This window comes from Porites lutea, chromosome 8 (genome assembly GCF_958299795.1).
Source record: "Porites lutea chromosome 8, jaPorLute2.1, whole genome shotgun sequence".
NCBI classification, from domain to species: domain Eukaryota; kingdom Metazoa; phylum Cnidaria; class Anthozoa; order Scleractinia; family Poritidae; genus Porites; species Porites lutea.
In genome coordinates, this window is record NC_133208.1 from 23006974 (window position 1) to 23029473 (window position 22500).

A 22500-nucleotide genomic window follows, 5' to 3' on the forward strand; every position below is an offset into this window, starting at 1 on the left:
TCGCGTTGCTTGCCTCCATTTCTCGCGCTTCTCGATTGTTCTGTTCTCCCTACTAAGCCTTGGGAAGCCTGTGGAAAAGGCACTCTTTAAGGGACCAAATGTGTGGAGATTTCTAAACTGCACAGTCGTTTTATATCTTTATCTCAGATATTTGCCAGCCAAGATGGAGTTATTTTTGTGGCTACTGTTACTTCACAAGTCGTGCATGCGCCTCGTGGCTGACCGCTGAGTCAAACTGTTCTACGATGAGTTCCAATTTGGTAACGGTTCACAATCAAGAAGAAAATGTCTACATTCAACACCGTCACAATGGAGAGAGATCTTGGATTGGACTCAATGACCGAAGTGTGGAGGGCTCCTTTGCGTGGACAAACAAAGAAATAAGTAGTTTTAGGTTCTGGGCCCCACAGCAACCGAACGACTGGAAAAACGAAGACTGTGTTCACACCCTTGGCGCCAGGCATGGTTACACTTGGAATGATGTGCCATGTACTAACTGTTACAACTACACTTGTTTTAAAGGTACTTCGCGCAGCAGTATGAAGATTTATAATTGTATATATCTTAATCTTCACGTTCCAGATAGTGAATTTACTGAGTTAAAATTACATTCAAAAAGGTCGAAACACAATAACAGCATGTTAGGCAGATGGTTAGGTAGATGGAAGAGAGGGTAACACCGATCAGTTTCATTGTTAGAAACATAGGGAAACAAGTCGTTTACATTTGCATTAATAAAAATGTCCATTGACCTAAAAATGGTCGCAAAAGTCTGAAATCGGCGTAATCAAAAGATGAACAAGAAAGCGTTCATACGTTGGAACCATGGGAAAAGCCGCGCTAATCTCCGCTTACTTTTTAACACGGTTTTCTAAACACCTCTTTGCAAATTATTAACGAACACAAATACATACGTTAACTCAGGGCACGCTTACGACCCTTTTTGCAAGTTCCTTTTATCAAACATTTTTTTTTTTGGCCTCACCAGTGTACGTTACTTACCCCACTACATTACAGTATAAACAAGCTTCATTGACTAAAAGCCTCTGTGTGTTTATTTTTAGACTTGGATGAATGTACCACTGGTTCCCATTCCTGTGACGTCAATTCCGTATGCCAGAATACCGTGGGTTCATACAAATGCTCGTGTAATGCTGGGTACACAGGAGATGGAAAACCTTGCAATGGTATTTGAGATACAGTTGATCCTCCATGTTTGACCACTTCTTCCAAGCGACCCATAAGTCGACAAATATCGTAGCTGTGAAATTGCACACAATAAATTGTTTTTCAAGGAGACGGCCTGTTAATGTAAATGACACCTTCCCGTAAGCGACTCTAATCTGAAGGTTCTTAAACAAGACGACGAAACCATTGAAGGTGCAATGTTTGTGTACAAAAGCCCAACACTGTCCTGTCATTTTGGAAAAAAGCCTTAAACCATATTTGTTAAAACATAAAAAAAAAACAACAACAACAAACAAACAAACAAACAAGAACAAAAAAAAATGGATACATTCACCTTAGCGACAGATGTAAACCATCAGGTAGATTTAATTTTAGTTATTCTGACGCTTTACGTAACTTACAATTCTCATGCAGATATCGACGAGTGTTCTACCAACTCTCACAGCTGTGACGTTAATGGGGTTTGCAGCAATACTGTTGGATCGTACGCATGCGCATGTAAAGCAGGATTCACAGGCGATGGCAAAACATGCTCTGGTAAGCTGTTGTGGTGTTGCAAAAAACGCTTCCAAAACTATGTGCGTCCCTGTATTTTCTACATTCGATCTTTACATTTAAACATGTAGAAAACGATGGACATATAACCTCAATGGTTCGAAAAATAAATAAAGTAAAACTAGAAATACGTTTCTCGCAAACTTTCATTAAACTCGGTCATGCACAGTTGTCAAGCAAAACCGGTTAGAAACTGATTGGGTGACCAGGGTCTAATCTGTCGTAAGACCTGGGACTCCTTTTTCTTCTGTTTTCCTTGTTGTTTAGTTGTCCTATTTGAGTTTTAAATGCCTTGAATCAACCCCTTATGAGTTTCTGGTGTAATTTAATGTTTTTTCCCTTCGTTTTTATGTAAAGAAGGCAAAAACATCGATAAGAGCAGAAGATAACGCAGATTTCAAGTGTTACCTATTGTACTTAAGCAGGATTAACGCTTAGAGAAAATGAGAGTAAATGACCTTATTGATCAAGAGTGTGCTGCATCACTAAACAAGAAGCCTTCGTCACTTTTCTCACCAGATATCGACGAGTGCCCTACCAACTCTCACAACTGTGACGTTAATGCGGTGTGTAGTAATACTGTTGGATCTTACGCATGCGCATGTAAAGCAGGATTCACTGGAGATGGATTCACATGCACTGGTGAGCCGTTTGAGAACAATTTTGTTTGTTTGATATGTTTGTTTTTTGAGTGAACAGCAACGACAGCAATACAAGAGTCTTTTGTGTTCTTCTCGCCTTTTACAGTTGATAAGTTTTGGTTAGGCTGTAATTTATATTTATTTTAGTATTCATCTTGACTGTATCTAGTAAACAAAAAGAAAATAGGAGCCACGCATCCAGTTTATATCATCGGATAAGTGCAACGATGGTGATTGTTCAAACCTGCGATCGTTATTTTAGGGCAAACAATTGGTTCGATACCCTAACCGTAAAACAATAGAAAATATTGATAAACAATGATGTGCTATAATTGTTTCTGCGACCAATGAGGAAACACCTTACGAGCAGCTCTTACATTACTTTTTCATCACGCTTAAGATAATTCATTCCGTTTTTCTCGTTCTGTTTTCTCTTAGCAATAAGAAACGTTTTGATAATACATTTTGGCATTCTTCGTTTTGTAGATATTGACGAGTGCGCCACCGGTACTCACAACTGCCACAGCTCACTTGCGTCATGTACAAACACAGTGGGATCTTTTAGTTGTTCATGTAACCATCCTTACAATGGAAATGGCAGAACTTGCAATCTAGCATCAGGTAATCAACTCGCTGAATATTACGAAGATACCCATTTACTAGACCTCTGGTATGCCGGCGTAGGGATCGTCGTTACTTTCGGTGGGACTGTCCTAATACTCATTTCGTACCTACGTCACTAAACCAGCCTTCAACAAATGTTTGAGCTTCTCACTCTATCTGGATTTTGTCCTGCAACCTCTTATGTTAAGGAATATTTGGAGATAGTGGTCTAACGATTAACGGACTATGATTGTTATAGACATCACTTCTTTTGACTGTGGGAGCTTTAAGATAATGGTAGTTTGTTGGAGTTGCGGAGACGAAAACTTAGTAAACAATTCCAACAACACAAAACAAAAGCGAACTAACATTAATTAGTTTCTGCAACACCAAGAAACAATGCACCCAAGATAACATATACTAAAGAGTTCAGTACTCTATAGAAAAGTGTAAGAAAACGATTTTTAGTTGCGACCTGAGCAAGTAAGAGGAACTGAAACGTTGCGACAAGGACCCCGTTAGCTGCCATAAACTGATCAGATGGACTCATGATCAGTGGCCAACTTAAAACCTTGAGCATCATCAAAGGGTTCTTGGTCCAATTTTTTACAAGAGATAAAGAAGCTTCACTATAAGAAACATATGAAAATGGAGCGTTGTAAATCCGTTGCACACTGAGGCGAATAGTGCTGGGGTGCTACATACGTGAAAGTTTTAACTAGCAGAAATCGCTTTGTCATTAGACCCTTCTCACTAAAATGGTTTAAATAGAAGCATGGGAGTGAGATTGGAAAGGGTCTTAAACTAGAAATATTGTTTCTTCTCAATATTATTTATTCAATATATCACCGTTTCTGGTTGTCTGTCCCGCCGCTAAATCTTCAAAACCGGCACATGGTTACCATATTTGGACGAGGTCGATGTAGGCAGTACCCAATCGATGGAAGGCTCATCCTCGATCCGCATAATTCTTCACATCATATATACTCAGCCTCATTTAATATATGAAATATTTGTGACTCAATAAGGTTCTCAATAGAAGAGGAAAACTTTGAACTTGTTTCCGCCATGTTAAGGCGTGGAGTCGAAAAATCATCCACATTGATCACGTCGAGCGAACCATTACATTAATCAGGATATATGAACTATTACTTTCAATCCCGATAATTGATTTCTCTAATTTTGCCGATTAACTGCGAATGCGGTCAACTTTAACCCCGTCACTGCCATAGTGTTTGATGGAGTTTTGTAAGGCGAGTCTAACTTTTGAGTCTGCAGACGAGATCCTATGATGTGAGCATTCAAATGAAAGCTCTCTGCCTGTACTTTCATATGGTGCTATTTGTTTGTCAAAATTTTAGAAAATGAAATTTGGAAATTTGGTCGAAATTTGCCTTTGGCCACATTTGGCAGTGAAAGGGTTAACCGTCGAGACCCAGCTGTTGTCTAACAAAAAGTTCGGAAATAGATCCGCAGAGAATGTTCCCCTAAATTTAAATTTGCCAGTTAGTATCTGTTTATCGTTGTTAATATCTTTTTCTTTTAGTATCTTGTGTTTGGATTCTATTTTTATTCATTCACAGTAACCTTTAACCTTTGAAAGAAATTCAGCTTGCTACATCCGCTTTCCTTTCCCTTACAGTGTATTTTATTTTGCTCTTCCTTCCCTTTACCCTTGTTTATTAATTCTGTTCCAGTTTGCTCTACAAACTTTTACCAAAAACGCCAAACGAAGAAAAAATAATGCGACTTCAATTAGTAACGTATTCGTACCGTGCGTAAGCCAACACAGGAACGAGAACGTCAGAAGAATCATAAATTTGGATTAGCAACTTTGCAAGTTTATCGTGCTTTTCAATAATGTGAAACCTCCTTCAAAACTTATCAGAATTCGGTAGGGATATCGTCCAATGGACTTTATGAACTCAGTCACTTGATGCGGGGCTTTTAATTTGGTCTGAGGACAAATACGAGTTAAAATGACTGAAACATTTAATGTATTTATACTAATAAACATAAAATGTTATGTACTACGGTCATCCTTATTTGCAAAAATTAAAAATTATTTGCAAAAACTTAGTAACCAAAATGTCGAAGTTTTTTAACTGAGAAACCACCAGACTAATCCAATTTCACGATTGTTTATTCATTGAGCCAAGAATAAGTTGGTGAAGTGAGACGCAAACAATTCTTACATGTACCAGTCAATGACATCAATTCCCATTATTTAGCGTCGCATCACAGTTAGATGTAGTGACACTCTCTTCGAACGTTTTTCCCTCTTGTACGATTCCGAATAACTGTGGAAATTTCTTTAATTTAGATAGCCGTTTTGCGAAGGCAGGTAGCCTTTTTATATGGAGGTGGGGGTCACCGGGTTAGTAAGGTGACCCGCTTAGGTAGGGTAACCCGCCTGTCCATGCAATCTCTTGAGTGGTCACCCCACCTATCATGTAAACTTGATCAAATTAAAATGAGAGATTATATGAACAGGCGGGGTACCCACCTACACGTGAACATTACAGGTCTTTAAAATGTGTACTTGTGGTTGCACGGTGTATTTTCATAATCACATCTGACCAACCTTTGTTATTTTGACTGTTTTTGTGTTCCGATCTTCTTCTTCTTCTTCTTCTTCTTCTTCTTCTTCTTCTTCTTCTTCTTCTTCTTCTTCTTCTTCTTCTTCTTCTTCTTCTTATTATTAATATTATTATTATTATTTTAAATTGAAAGAGGAAAACCGTTATTTTGAAATATTAAGTAATACTAACAGTTTATCAGTCGACCCCATAAAATGGCTTTTCGGTCAATTTTATAATTGCAATTTGATAATTCAAAGCATAATTATCTTCTTTACAATATGTGAAATTTATTGGGAAAAAAATGAAATAAGGAAATAATGCTTCTTCACTTCAGCCTTAAGCTGATAGAGATTCGCTATATTACCTAAAGATTCGGGTCATTCCAGAGAATGACTGTGTAGGGCTATGTATGGCTATGTAGGGCTATGTAGGGCTATGTATGGCTATGTAGGGCTATGTAGGGCTATGTAGGGCTATGTAGGGCTATGTATGGCTATGTAGGGCTATGTATGGCTATGTAGGGCTATGTATGGCTATGTAGGGCTATGTAGGGCTATGTAGGGTTATGTATGGTTATGTATGGCTATGTAGGGCTATGTAGGGCTATGTAGGGCTATGTAGGGTTATGTATGGCTATGTAGGGCTGTGTAGGGCTATGTAGGGCTATGTAGGGCTACGTATGGCTATGTAGGGCTATTTAAAGTTATGCCATATATTAACTAACGGGGAACCACTATATGATGCTTACACCACGTACCTACCGGCGGACTGCTCATAGCCGCTGACCAGCAGTGAATCGAAAGGAAGGCATGTCTAACTTGTTTCTGTTTCCAATATTACGAGAGTGCACATCGCCCACTTTCATTAACCTATTACAGAGAAGGGACGGGGCAAGTCCCTTAACATATGTTAAATAAACTCGAATTTTTTTTTTAAAGGCTTGTCAAAAAACGCAAGGCACTCGTTTTATCACTGGTTAAAAAATCTCTCGCTTATTACGCTCAAATGTTAAACCAATGATAACACTGATGTTCGTGTTTTAAACATAACTAAACACGGAACGCTTTTAGACTAGAAAACCATCGTTTTACCTTTTTCTACATTGAGATACATTACAATAGAATTAAACACCAAAAAACATTCACCAACTTGGTGAATTTGAGAATTAACTTGAACGAAATGGAATAAGAGTGATAAAAATTAATTTGAAACAGCGTGAATACACTTTTTTTGTGGCGTTTTCGCTACATACCGTCGCAGTCGTGGTTGCTTAATATGCTCCTTATATGGAAAGAGACTGTGACTGATAGGGAGATCGGGTATGCCAAATATGGAGAATATAGACTCTACGCCTCCGACCGAGTTTAATAAACTTTGGAGAGGCTTAACTTTAACGTCACTGAAATTCGCAGTAGATTGCGAGATTAATTAAAACCGCACCATTTGAAGAGAGAGCAGCATGCCACTGGCACGCAAGCTCAGAAAGAAAAAACTTTATTTTGCGCGTTTCAGTCTGATCATTATGATAACAAGCTTCAAGGGTATCTGACACTTGTGCGAGCTTGTTTTTTAAAGGGAGGCTCTCCAGAAAAGTGTGGTTCGCTGCTTTCCGTTATTTACTCTATGACGCATCTCTTGACGCACACGGATCCGTGCAGAAGAAGAAAATGAAATTGCATGAAAAAAATGAAACAGGAGTAGTTCATACTTCCTTTTTGAGTTCATGGGCATCCTAACTCAGAGGATTTTGAAACTCGACCCTGGTACCAAAGTTCCAAGGCAACCTCATAACAGTTACAAAGGTATAAAGTAAAAGTCTCTTTAATATTACTGACACTACAACGTTTTTATAAGCTCTATTTTTTTTACAATCTGACTGAGTTAATTCTCGTGCGATGATTGACTAATTTCTATCAACAATAAGAGGACAAACATAAAATTTTAATTTCTGCAAGATGAAACACCGTATATAACGGAGAGTTTCTAAAATTTACCCGCTTAATACGGACACCGTTTAATATGGACAACGGACACTTATTTGTGTCCCGAGGCACAAACTCGCATACATTGTTAACCCCTGCTATTTACGGACACTGGTTATCTGCGCGCTGTCTATTTTCCTTGAAACAATCACGTGCTAATTGTAGATATTGTATACTGTTCAAACAATTACAGATTTCTGTGGGTTTGACTCTTGTACTATATAGCCATGTAATATTTTTTTCTGCTACAAAAGTTTCACTTACTGGCCTTTCGCCGCAGTCATTGTTCCTACCCTTCTTCCTCTTTGTCCTAGTCTTAATATCAATACAACATGTGTCCTGGACGTTTTTTCCGAGAGCACACTTATTACGGCCATCAGGATGATACGGACACCAAGGCATTTCCCCTAATTGTCCGCATTAACCAGGTTCTACTGTAGTTTCTTTTTAAAAAGTATTTTTTTTTAACTCATCCTTGTTTCCAAACATTTGTTATAATGAAAAGCAAATTGACGCCAGATCATAACATTGTCAAATTTTCCACTAGATTCACTCGCCTGGGGCTCTTGCTACGGTGGATCCACAACACTTTGACAATGTTATGATGCAGTTTTATCGTCAATAAGACGACAAACGATAAAGAAACTAGCATCAATGTGATGAATTGAACCATAAAATTATTATTTAACCTGCTATTTTCGTACTTCATCGTATGGAGCAGAGATCACTCTTCCATTTGCGGGCGCAGATTGAGTCAGCTTAAGAACAATGCCTACAGAGATATTTGTCTCCCTTTTCCACGTTATTGCTTAAACTTGACTGTATGTCAACCAGTGTGTGAAAGTTAGTAACCAATCCGCAATTACTCGTATCCAGACAGAGATCGCGACAGTGGGGCAGGTGCTGGGAAATCTTAAAGGAGGAGAAAATTACCCACTTTGAACCTGTTTATGTGCAGCAGATAAAACTTCACGAAACCAGTTAAACTACAAAAAATATTAAAATATCAAATAATTTTCTAGCTTTTTAAAAGTTAAATTAATTCTTATGATAATAAGTATATATATATTTTTTTTATATCAGAATGTCAGAATTACGGAAGTCTTAACAGCGGTGACAGAAAGATTACGTACCCTAATAACCACGGTTATTGTGACAGTGCAATCGGACCTGGATGGTTTCGTTTTGAGAGATCCGCCGGCACAAGAATGCCAACTTCGTGTCCACCTGAATACAGATGTGGCACTCATGTAACCGGCTGGTTGAATGGTGGTAACCCAACAGTAGCAGACGGTCAGGTCAGCAGGACGGTGTGTTTTCATTTGTTGGCTAACTGCTGTCGATGGTCAACAAACATCAAAGTGAGAAATTGTGGTTCTTATTATGTGTACTATCTTAATGGTACACCTGGGGGTTTTTGCAATCTCCGTTATTGTGGCACTAACTGAAAACAAGGTGCAAGTAAAGTAATACATAATGCTATCAAAAAAAGGAAAAAAAAGGACTTCAATAATTGAATTTCTATTATAACTTAAGCAAACGGAGAAAAAAAACTGTATAGCACTATATACCTCAACGTACTACTCGAGTTGACAAGCAAGAACAGTTTTTTTTAAACTTAAAAAGAGGATATTAAATTTTGTTTTAAGTTGTTTTGAAGATCAAGTAAGAAATACAATTATAGTAATAGAACCTTACCAGGAAGACAAACTAGGTAAAATAACACATTCAATTAGCAATACAGGTTTCTGTGTTATTTGTCACGGTATACTTGTAATCAGAAATATACACTGAGTCCAACAAACGCCATGTAGTTGCTAAATAAACCGCGATGGACAGATGTTTTACTAGTTAGGAAAGATGTACCGGGAAGTGCGGGATATATATGAATCTGCTTACTTGTTTTGATATTGATGGTATAGGGATGCACTCTGTAAAATCGGAAACGAAATGCATAGCGACTATAGGTACAGTCACTCTCGTCTTGCACGCACATCGGCAGTACGAACAGCAGCTAAATCCCCTTTTTACTGCAGACTCTTGCTTGCTAATAACAAGGACACTAGCCCTGCGGTCCCGATGGGGACTGCACTAGGTTGGGCAATCATTGGATTAGGATTAGAGTTTTTTGAGAAATAAACATACAATTTAGTGAAATACCTGCCACATGTGTTTGTTTTCATTTAGTATGCCAATAGGTTATTGGCAAGTTGGCGTCATTTTACTCACGACCAGAACCTCACGATTACAAGTATTACATAAAGGAGCGCTCTACTGACTGAGCTAAATCCAGGCCAGACGGTGGAGTTTTACTTTGTGAATCAAGTGTACAAGTCACACTCGTACGAAGGACACGAAAAGTCAATTGTATACTTGCGAGTGCTGAAAGTGAGAAACCCAACGAATTGACTCTAGAAAGAAACTTGAGATTAACTAGGAAACAAAGAAAATTTTTTTTGACCCCTGCGAGATTTTTAAGGGCTGTCATGCTAAGAAGAGAGTCCTCAATAGGTTTTTCGGGATACGTAATTTCCCTCATTTGAAGCTCGGGATACGGGACTTTAAAGCAAAATCAGAGCGAGATTTGGGATTGAAAGTATGCGCGGGAGGTGGGATGCCAAAAATAACCCTCGGGATTACGGGATCGCATGAAGTTTTGGGTCGGGATTACGGGAGTGAAAACCCTATTGGGGACCCTCTGAGAATGAAAGCCTGCTTTCTCCGGGTCTCCATTACAGATCCCCCGTCGTTAGCCGTTTTGGAAAACTTCATCTTAACTCACATCTTTCTTACCCAATGCTTCCCAAAACTCCTGCCATATAAAAACACTGAGCTAGTTCACACAGCTCTTATAAAGCTGAATTTTAGTCGGTTTGCTGTGGTATACTAACACCCCTCTGGCCTTTCACAGCCTTACGTTATTGAGATCTCCTTGAATTCAAAGCCATCTTCATTGCTAATAACGCTGCCGAAATAAATAAAAAAATAAAAGTCATCAATGAATTCCAGTTTCGCCGGGTATCTGGGGTGAGAGCATCGCCTTCAAGTTGTCGCCCCATGTAAGGGAATCCAAGACGGACTCCTTGAGCTACATTCCGGATTCCAAAGCCCAGGATCCAAACTCCACAAGCAAAATTTCCAGGATTCCAGATACCATTAGCAAAAATATTTCAGGGATTCCGGATTTGGATTCTATTGCATGGCCAGACTTGGGCTCTTGGCAAATCCGATTACACTGGGGATCACACTGGGGATACTGTAAATACTGACCCCATTGAAATCAGTAATATACTCAACACACATTTCTCCAAAATAGGACCTTCCTTAGCCTCTTAAATTAAAGATACATCCAGTAATTTTACTGATTATGTTACCCCCGCAGAACACAGTTTTAATTTGGCAAAAGTATCACGCCAGGAGGTCTTCAATTTAATTCAGAAAATACCGAGTAATAAAGCCAGTGGTCTTGATAACATATCAGCACGTCTCCTGAAAGAAGCGTCTCCCATAGTTACTCGCAGTCTAACTTTTATAATAAATCAGTCAATTACCACTGGAATATTTCCAAATGCTTGGAAACGAGCTAGAGTTTCGCCAATATTTAAAGAAGATCTCAGGACTGATCCTAACAATTACAGACCTATCTCAGTTCTGCCTGTAGTAAGTAAATTAATTGAAAGAGTTGTTTTTAATCAATTATATGAATATTTAAATAATAATAACTTGTTAACTGAATCACAATCTGGCTTCAGACCTATGTTTTCCACTGAAACAGCTTTACTTGAGGCTACGAATGAATGGCTATGGAATATTGACGACAGTCTCTTAAATGGTGTGATATTCCTGGACTTGAAAAAAGCTTTTGATACCATGGATCATGCCATCCTTCTGGGAAAGCTTAAACTCTATGGGGTCAGTTCTCAATCCCTTAACTGGTTCCAGTCCTATCTATCTGACCGAAAGCAACAAACGTTCATTGATGGAGTTCAATCTGATTTCTGTAATATAACATGTGGTATTCCACAGGGGTCTATTTTAGGCCCTCTCTTATTCACTATTTATATTAATGATCTCCCTTCAAGTAATTTGTTTTCAAAACCCAGAATGTATGCAGATGATACTACCCTTACCACATCTGCAGAAGACCCATGTGTCCTTGAACATAAAATGAATTATGATATGAATTTAATCCAGTCATGGCTGTCAGCAAACAAATTAACTTTAAATGTTAAGAAGACTAAATACATGCTTATAGGGAGCCAATTTAAGTTATCCCAAATAAATAGTGACTTAACAGTCAAAGTCAATAATACACCCTTAGAAAGAGTAATTAAACATAATTCCCTTGGAGTTCAAATTGATGAATCTTTGAACTGGCGCCCACACATTCATACCATTTCAAAGAAAATATCCGCTGGTATTGCTATCTTAAGGCGTGTAAGTCATTTTATACCATTTGATACTAGAGTGAACATGTACAATGCACTGGTAATGCCATATTTTAATTACTGTGGTGCCGTTTGGGGTAATATCAATAAGGGACTAGCAGACAAACTTCAAAAGCTGCAGAATAGGGCTGCTAGAATTCTCACCTTTTCTAACTATGACGTTCGCTCAAGTGTTTTGTTGGATGAGCTTGGCTGGGAAAGGCTAGAATATGCAAGACTTAAACAGTTGGCTGTGACAATGTATAAAATCCATAATAATCTTTCCCTATCGTATCTGAGGCGGATCTTTACCAACACCGCAAATGTACATTCACACAATCTTAGAAATTTTGAGTTAAATTATTATGTCCCCAGACCCAAAACTGAGTCTGCAAAAAGGAGCCTACACTACAGAGGATCTGTTCTGTGGAACAAGATTCCCTCAGAGATTAGAAAACTGCCTAGTTTAAATGTTTTTAAAACCTCAATTCATGGGAAAGATTTTTCTAATACACCATGACCCATTGTAACTCTTATTATTCATAATGTAAGTTTTTGTATTTTTAACACTATAGTCAATAGTTCCTTAGTCTTTTAGTCTTAGTATTTTAGTCTAGTTTTAAACACGATTCCTAGGAAGACCATGTAAAATGATACGATTTCGTGTATAAATAAAGATTGATGATGATGATGATGATGATTACTGCCCTCCCCCCCCCCGTGGGGTGGGGTGGGGGGGTATGCCGCCCGGTTGTCCAAATCCTGACCCTATTTCAGACCAAAAAATGTAATTTTTCATACCCGTTTTCAGACCTGGCCTTAAGGCAGAAATTATGTTATCTTGACATAGATTAGAGCGCAAACAAAAAAATTATTCAAATCCACTCCGTAGTTCCCTCGAAAACCATACCCGATCCCAGACCAAAATGGGCAAAGTGTATACCCGTTTTCAGACCAAAACGGCGCAAAAACCCAACCCGATGGGGTTGCACAAACCTAAGAGCTTATATTAGGAAGTATTCCTCCCCCTGGTTACTGTCTTTTTCATCTTAAAGATAAGCACGATTACTCAAGAGTATAGCCAACTTATCGTCACTTTAAGATGCGTAAAGAAGGTCCAACTGTATATAAAACTCCTATGTTGACCTGTTTTTCTCAGAGACAGAGGATTCAACCATTCAACACCGTCTTGCTCTAAAGATAACAACCAAATGCCCCTGAGCGCGTTTCGCGAGGAATGATTTTCATGGTAAATTTGGTTTGCAGTAAGACCCTGCAGACACTTACAGATTATCGTACATTTGCAGATAAAAAATGTTATACCTCTCACAGTGGGTGGAAATTGTAGTCATATCAAATGTGTTGTAGAGCCGAGCTGATTCTCTAATGCAACAACATTGACAATCTGAAATGTAAATCCAAAAAGTGGACCAGGATGTCATATGCTGAATTCATTGCATTATTTGCTATTATTCTGGAAAGCGCAAGAATCAAGGCAGTCGACTCGTCAAGGCAAACAAAAGACCCTTGATAAATGCCATCAATACAAATTTAATGGTTGGAAAAGCTGTTTGTTAAAGGAAAGGAAACGGTAAAGAAAATCCATTATATGCTTTGTCATATATATGTTCCACACATGAGCCTTCTGCTTGGATGATCGGCGCAACCCCATCCCACCACGTATTGACATAAATAAAGTGATTGATTGATTTCTTGATAACCTTTTGGGAAAGAAATTTATAATAGTAACGGAAAAATTCTTTTTTTGGATCGCCCTCGGACTGGGAATAATCAGTTCCATGAGGCACATCAGGTAAAAAAAAAAAAAAAAAACAGGCCATGTAATAAGTGACATTCAAGAGTAAACCGATGACTGCATCTGTTAACAACGGCGAAAAAAAAACCCGCGGCTTCGAGACAGGAATAGGGAACTTAAGATGGAGACGTTTTTGGCGCGACGGCGACCGGACTGGCAGAGAAAGCCTGGAACTAAGGCAGCCGTCGCTCCCCGTCAAAAAGAGAACATTAAGATCGCAGTGAACTCAGAAGGACGGCGCCTTTAATTAGGAGAATACCGAAGAAGAAAATATGGCTTCACATAAAGAATTAAGAGAATAAATATTTGCTATGCGGACAACATGTATCGGATGAAGAGTTTCTCGTTTTGTGGGAAAATTATGAGTCCAAAAATCCCGATTTTCCTCGGGACAGTTACGATCCGTTCACGCTAAAAAACATGCAGGATGCAGCTGAGTTCAAGGCAGAATTTCGTGTTGAAAAAAAAAGATCTCCACAGGCTTGCCGAAGCCTTGCAAATTACAGGAACATTAAAATGCTACCAAGGAACCGTATTCTTAGTTTGGTATTGAAATAATTCCCGGGAAATACTTGCATGCAACAACAACAACAACAACGGCAACAACTTTATTTCAGTATTCCCACGCCGAGTTAGTACATGGTATTACCTACTATTCTAAATAATTGTCAATGCGTTTCATTTATACGATATTCTAACGAAAAGAGCGAACTAAAAACACCCAATTGAAATATCGGAGTTCATATTTTTTGTCTGGATACTTTTATTTGGCTCGTGGGAAAATTTTGTCCCATGTCAAGCTCACTTACGGTCGGCTGTTTGCCAAGTTGGATCTTGACCCTGTGACATGAAAACATGGAAACATTCAAAGATGTAAGTCTAGATAACAGAGCTTGGAAATCGAGCTTGAAATGTGCCTCAAAGAAAACAAGGACAATTTAAGAACGATAATCTGCAAAATGTTGGTTGCTAAACGCCACAAACCTGATTGAAATGAAAGTTAAATACTCACGTTTTCGCCACAACGCCAAACAGACCAGTTTCACGTCGCCGACGGGATCACGACGGCGAGGTGGTCAGCACGAGCATGCGCAATATCCAACAAATGATGATGTCTCGTCCGGTTGAAGTTGCCGTCGCCCCGAAAACGTCTCTATCTTAAGTTCCCTAATGTAGCCATGATAGCCAAGTGAAGCCCGACACTCGAAATGAAATACTTCCGGGTGAAAAGTCTGTTCCCTGAAGGGCTAATAAGTGTGTGTGTGCGGGGGAACGGGGGGGGGGGGGGGGGGGGGTTGGCAGACCAAACAAAAGGAGCCTAGGTGTGTCCATATTAGTTTTAAGGTTGTTACATTTTTAAGCCTTCTTTAGGCCACTACAATGTGAATACTTATATTAATGCCAATTCTCTAAAGACTGTTTCTCCCCTTTCTGCGACCTTAACTTTAGTCCAAAAATAGTTATAACCGTATTTTCCCAGTTAACCGGGCTGGCTTGATTGGTATGTAACCACAAAGTTGAGTTTTACCGTTGCGTTTAATATAATGAGCTGTGCCCCTAATAGTTTGTGCGCAAACAAAAAAACCTCCGCCCCCTCTCTCCTCTCTTTTTGATGGTTTCGTTATGTTAAGATATACTTAACTCCAGTTAAAATATTTGCTTAGACAAAACTATTGAACAAGAACATTTTAAAAATGGTACTGTTCAGTAACGCTCTACGATCATCGTTTTAGGTTAAGAAAACTTTTAAGTTAGTACAGTGATGGGTCATGTGACTTGAATGTGACGGAAGGTCTTTCCACTCTGAAACTAACTTTAGGCTCAACAGGAAGTCGGTGTTTAACTGTCCATAAAACAGGGGAAACTAAACTCAAATGCGGGGAAGAGCCGACACTTCTCTGTAGGACCAGGATCAAACCACTAACTGCTGGTACAGTAGTAGATAAAACAGAACTAAACTTTAGTTCCAACAACAGCAAATCAAACGGCATTAACTGAGGCGAGACGGACATGACGGCGAAATAAATGAAATGTAGTACGGCAACCCTGAAATCCACGATGCAATATAAAAACAGTAAATAACAGTTTTCCTATGTATGATTTCTATAACCATTGAAGGCAAAAGAATACAATAGAAATATACTGACAGAAATCACTTAGAGTTAAATGAAAACTTACAAAATCTATTTTTAACCTGAAATCTTTTGTTACTGTTTCTATTTTAAAAAGTAAAAGAACTGCAAAACAAAGACCTAGCTAGGTCAGCAAAACAGCGATTATGTTCAATAAATAATTGTATTGTAAGTGTTACAATATGTATAAAGTTGCAAGTTAAGCTGTCGGCTGTTTAAACAGGAAGAAGCGTAGGATAATTACTAGTTTTCACCTTAAACATAAACCAGCGATCTATTTCAAAATTTGTAAGACGTGTACAGCAAAAACTTTCATATTCAAAATTTATCTGTTGGCTCTACAGTATGTAACTAACAACTTAATAAACGATATTTTCGTAAGTAAATATAGCGAAAATGCAATGATTAAAACGACTGTAGTGTACCTGTGTGAAAGGTGTTATTATGAATAGATGCTATCTGGTTGTAAATCAGACTACAGATAAATAACCATTATTCACGGCAGCCAAAACTAATTATTCTTTTAAAAGTCAACATAGATTAAAGTAAAATGTGAACAGTTGAAAAGAGAACAAAAGATCAGTTTTCTTTACTGAGGAACACTGTTGGCTAATTTCTAAAATTATTAGCGGACACAAACAAGCTAAAACCAACCGAACGTCAAAGCGGCCACATGGATATGAAATTCGACGCAAATAAAGAATTCTTGGAAAATCTCACCTCACAGTCAGTTGCGCTGTTGCAATGAATTTCGAAAAAGTTGGGATGAAGTCCTCTCCTACAGGGATGATATCAAGTATTTGAGAGGCGATAGACTTTTTGCATTAGTTGATCACGTGATCAACCTTCGGTAAACACGAAAACAGTTTTAGCTACTTTTGAGATACATGGCTGAAAATATACAGGTTACCTAATTTTAAAATACTCTTTCAGCTCTTGCTAACAACATTTTTCAAAAGCGAACTGTTTTCGTGTTTACAGTTGATCACGTAACCAAGTGATGCAAAAGGCTTATTACCACCTCACCCCAGTAAGATCTTGGGATATTGTTACACCTCTAGAGAAAATGACCTAGACTCTCCTTAGGAAAAGTAACTTAATCCCTATTTCCATGATTTCAACACAATTATTCGTATCTAGTTCTTTGCTTTCATAGCAGGAGTTATGGGTTTGGAACATTAAGAACGGAAAACGTAAATTGCCGATAAAATAGTCTGAAAATTTTGCACCATATGTTTCTCGAATTATATTCAGTTAAAGAGCGTTTGTTTGTGTGATATTAGAAGAGATAATTTTTTGCGCCTCTCTGGTTTGTCTTTGTTTGAATTTTGCTTTTGCTTTTTGATCGCGCGCGCGGTCATAGAGTGTACGCTGAGACATATTCAGGGAGAGCTATAGGTGAGGCCCTTGTTTAACAATAATAATCATCCTTGATTGCTATTGAGGACATTGAGCAACTAAGCCCGATTTCCGTGATACAGTTTTAATTTTGCAATGATCCAGACGATTGGGTACAATGGGAAAATTCTGAATGTCAAACCCAATGCCGGAGCAGTACAAGGCCATTATGCCATTAAAAAGTCTGTCAACAGTCCAACAGCGTACTTGTAATTCAGTATGTCTAAGCTTCCAATTCCATGCCCATTGTTCAATCTGGCTTCCCTAGTTAGTGTTACATCATAGACTCAATTTCTATCTCTTTCGTCTCTAGCATTTTACGGGACACTGCAGCCTCCTCTGAGTTTTGCGAATTTATGTGATACGCGTGTTGCTAATAAATGTAATAATAAAGAGCCACAACAAAACAAAGTAACTACATGGAATTCTTTCAATTGGTATTCGAGGAAAATAATACAATACCCTAATTATGAAGAAAAATCTTGTCTGATTCAGGTGAAATTGTGAAACGTACTTACTTAGGAATTTGATAAATATTATTTCTTTAAGTTTCCCATTCTTTGCCTTTCATTACTCCTTTACTCCTAGGTCATTGCGTTCTTCATGTAAAGAATATTTAGTGGTTCCAAGAAGCAGATTGAAAACATATGGAGACAGAGCTTTCTCCATTGCAGGACCTAAATTGTGGAACGATTTACCTCTAGAGATTAGGAAATGTGCTTCAGTGGCAACTTTTAAGCAATCCCTTAAAACTTTTTTATTTAAGTTAGCATATAGGTTATGAGATTCCTTTTGTTTTAAGATGCTTTTGATTTATATAGTAGATGACTTAGGCTATATTTGAATTATATTGTATATTGTAGATATTTTATAATTTAGATTTTTTTTTTTTATTCTTTTTTGTAATTAGGTAGCGCTTTGGACAATTATTGGATTTTAGCGCTATATAAATAAAATTATTATTATTAAAATTATTATTATATTTATATTTAATTTCAGCGTTTTTTGACCCCTCCAATCGTACTTGCGGCGCCTAGTCACCAGTTTCCTGAGAGACCTCAAGACGCCATGGCAGTCTGGTTGGAGGATTTGACAGAACACAGTTTCAAACTCTGTCTTAGGGAAGTGAAAATTTTTGATGGACTTCATAGGGGCATCAAAATTGTAAGTAAAATGTTGTATCCACCAGGGGTTTCTGAGATTTCATGTTGCGCATTTGCCCCTTTTTGCACAAAGTAGGAATATAGAGATACATATACACAAGGAAATAGCATTCTGATTAAGGTGACTCGACCCAGTTTTTTTTTAGGGGGTACCATCCTACTTTGAAGCCCTCTGGTATCCCCACCTTTACTTTTATCGTAAGTCTGACACATAGAATGGATAACATATAGATCAATCTACAATTTAACATAAAAGTTTTGGCGATCGGAGTAAATGTCACGTGGTTATGATGCCACGCCCCTTTGAGGTCGTTGCTGTATCATGACAGACTAGAAACAATAGACAACTCCCAAAGCACAAACTCAGCCAAAACGCTAAAAATCTTCAATGTTTACTCAAGTTTGAGCTTATAGAAGATAATGTCACAGTTTTTCAATGACCATGAAATTCAGAGTCTGGGTAGTTAGTTAATCAATTGTGGTCCTGAAAAAATTTAAAGGAAAAAAAACTACGAATTTTTAAGAAAATGCCTTTTTCGTGAGATTGACTCTTAAACGCTGACAAACGTCAACAAATAGCGAAAACTATAATTTTTATATGTTTGCTTTGCTCGAAATCGCGCGCATTTACAAGGCCTCAAATTGTTTTGCTGACTTGCAAGGACCCATCTGTTATAACGATGCCCAAAATACAGAGATGAATCTCATAGTTTATTAGATATAATCCGTGTAAAGTTTGCTTATCATTTTCGCAGAAATTATGACCTAAATTTGGAAACCGCTGAATTTCTCGAATTGGGTCTTTGCGATTTTGGTGAAACTCTGTTAAGCGCAAGGCACTAATGCGCACTATGTGTAGCCGAGAGATTTTCACGAAAAAATGTCGGCAACGGAAGATTTTCGACTCAGACCTCAAAGGGGCGTGGCATCATAACCACGTGACATTTACTCCGATCGCTAAAAATTTTATGTTATATTGTAGGTTGATCTATATGTTATCCATTCTATGTGTTAGACTTACGATAAAAGTAAAGGTGGGGATACCAGAGAGCTTCAAAGTAGGATGGTTCCCCCTAAAAAAAACTGGGTCGAGTCACCTTAAACCACTTCATAAAGGCGAATGCGATTCGAAGGGATTATTATTTGTTTAAAGTATTTCTCTGTTTATGAAACTGTCATAACGAGCTTCCGTTGACCAAAAAATGAGTCAATTTTACGGATAATTAATTGTTTAGAAAGGGGACAACAGAAGGCGTTTTACTTAGTTCGGTTGTTCAGCTAGAGCTCCGAAATGTGGCGAAAACTAATGCTTCCTAAAAACAAAGCAAGAACAGCAAAATGCCACATGCGCGAAACATGATGACTACTATTTAAAGAATATCTCAACTAGCTATATACAATTCCTGAAGTTACAGAGCAACAGGGAAATGTTATTAAAACGCAAATTTTAGGTCGATGGAAACAATATTTTGAATTAATAATTCAATTTTTAAAGTTATTTGATTCGGTTTTCGAAGGATATATATTTAACAATTATTCCACGAGTTCGTGTTGGACTGATATGAGATGGTAGATACCCAACGAGGCGCGTAGTACTGAGTTGGCTATAATAATCTCATATCCAACAAGCGCGAGTGGAATAACTGTTTTATTAAAAACGCCCACAAAATTTCGAGTCTAAAATTCTTCCCGACTTTATTTGTAAAAACAAACGATTTTCAGCTCGTTTTTAATTTTCAGCAGACGCGTATAGTTATAGTTTGGAGAGCATGCTATAATGGCTCATATACCATGATGGCTAAGCCAATCACAACTTTAGAATTGCATTATCCAATGTTTCAGTTTTTAATGAAAAGAATTATACAGATCAAGGTGAGTCGACTGTTGTCCGCCGAGTCCTCGTTGATATGCATAATTTCACATAACATATACGCAGCCTTATGCAATAAATACTAAGTGGTTTTAATTCGGTTCCTTCGTTGAAGGTATCATAAAGCAGTTAGCGAAATATTGCGCTCTTACTGTACAGACTTTAAAAAAATGCCAAAACGCAGGTTTTAAGTGTCACACTACAGATGGCCGGGAGAAGGAAAGTAGAAAAACGAGGAAGAAATCAGTGCACTGAGTCTCTTAATGCTATTCCTACTATAAAAACCTACATGTGCATCGGTTAGTGTGATCAATTCCTGCGCACCTGGATCGAAGTTGAAGTTTGTTTGGTCATTCGCATCACTTCTCATCAAAGATAAATAGTGGCTACGTTTAAGAATTCTATAAGTCTGAAAGAACAAAAAATCTGAGGATGGGGTTTCAATTTAACTTAGCCCTCCATGTCTATTTAATCACTGATTGTTTAAACCAGGGTTTAAATAATTTCAAGCAAAATTAGTATTATGTCCGTTAATTATTTGTCATTTTATGACACATTGTGATCGTTTCATGTCATTTGTTTATATATTTATATGTTTATTTATTTATTTGTTGAAGTAGTTATTCATTTATGTCTGCAAGCACTTATTCTGGAAAACAAAGTAACTAAAAGGTGAGATTTAACAAGCCAATTATCGTTTATGGTACAGAAAATCAACTTCACAATGCTGCTCTATGCTCAACCAGCAAAGCGTGTCATTACAACTATTCACAATACTCAAAATCGAAGCGGGAAGCCAAAACATTACAATAACAAGTCTCATGCACAAGGGTATGCAGGTGCACGGGGCTCTGAATCCCAATGGGCAATAATAAATGCCGTTGAACACTGCCTGTCCGCTCAGTCTCTGATCAGTGCCAAGGAGGAAGGTGGAGCGTCCCACCCTCCCCAACCCTTTCTTTGCTAAAAATTCGTGTTTGGATCGGGAATCGATAACAGTTTCCACCTCCTCAAGGGCGCTCGATCAGTTTTCCCATATCTTAATAAAAATAAGCGCGAGTAATTGAGAGTTGTGAAATAGGATACTTCTTACCACGGTTATTGTGACAGTGGAATCGGACCTGGATGGTTTCGTTTCGAGGGTTCAGCAGGCATAAGAATGCCAACTTCATGTCCTCCAACTAACAGATGTAGGACTCACATTACAAGCTGGATAGATTGTGGACACCCTTCAGTAACAGATGGTCAGGTCAGCAGGACGGTCTGTTTCTGCAGGTTGTTGTGAATTTTCAACAAACATCAAAGTGAGAAATTGTGGTTACGTTCTTATGATGTTCTATCTTAATGGCATACCTACTTGCTATGGCCGTTATTATGGAACTGATTAAAAACAAGGCGCAAAGAGAGTATTACATGTCCACTTTACTTTCACTCAAAGTGCCTTTGTTTCTTTATTGTATCAAAAAATACAGGATGGAGAACAAAATTAAGGTAAGATAATTTATTATTAGTTCGGTATGCAAGTTTTATAAAATGTGTTGCAAGTTAATATCAGGATAAATAGTCATATTCTTAGACTGCTTTAAAATAATCAACATTAAGCAAACAGTACTAATGGAACTTACTAGGAAGTCAAACGATGCCTTTGACTTACATAATAATTAGGGACAACAATGACATACCGTTAAGAAGTGGACAGAGAGAACAATTTTGTTAACTTAAAATTTCATGTTGATCGGTATAAGGGCATTGACGTAGCTCACACTCTTATTGTGAACAAATTAAACCAGGACATAAATTAAGACATTTTGGCCAACGATAATTTTCTTAGTCAACTGACTGTACTACAGCCAAGTTTACTCTTTACAACTGCTAGGTAAGTAACTAACAAAACCTCAAAATATCATCTGATCAGCAACAGGCAAACGGTCACTTATATTGTATGAAGCACCTTTAAACAAATTAAATGCAGCTGTTTCGTAGTTCTTCTGATCTGCAGTGTTTTGATTACAGTAGAGCGGTCCTCTAATTAAAAGACAAAGGTACAGTAACTGGCTTCCTCCCGGTCCGACAGTCATTCTGAGGCCCCCTTCCGCATATATCGATCAGAGAAGGTAAGACTGGATTGAAGCAGTCAAGACTG

The 22500-nt window shown here is 38.0% G+C and overlaps 1 protein-coding gene across 1 annotated transcript in view; it reads left to right on the forward strand.

Annotated features, from left to right (window-relative positions):
• Window positions 1–22500, forward strand: part of LOC140947029 (uncharacterized) — a 148898-nt gene that overhangs the window by 6342 nt on the left and 120056 nt on the right. Inside the window, exons 11-16 of the mRNA XM_073396108.1 lie at window positions 148–522; window positions 1065–1187; window positions 1603–1725; window positions 2263–2385; window positions 2871–3005; window positions 8635–9295. Of these exons, the coding sequence (XP_073252209.1) occupies window positions 148–522; window positions 1065–1187; window positions 1603–1725; window positions 2263–2385; window positions 2871–3005; window positions 8635–8999 (1244 nt within the window). The 3' untranslated portion in view covers window positions 9000–9295. The remainder of the gene's footprint in view (window positions 1–147; window positions 523–1064; window positions 1188–1602; window positions 1726–2262; window positions 2386–2870; window positions 3006–8634; window positions 9296–22500) is intronic.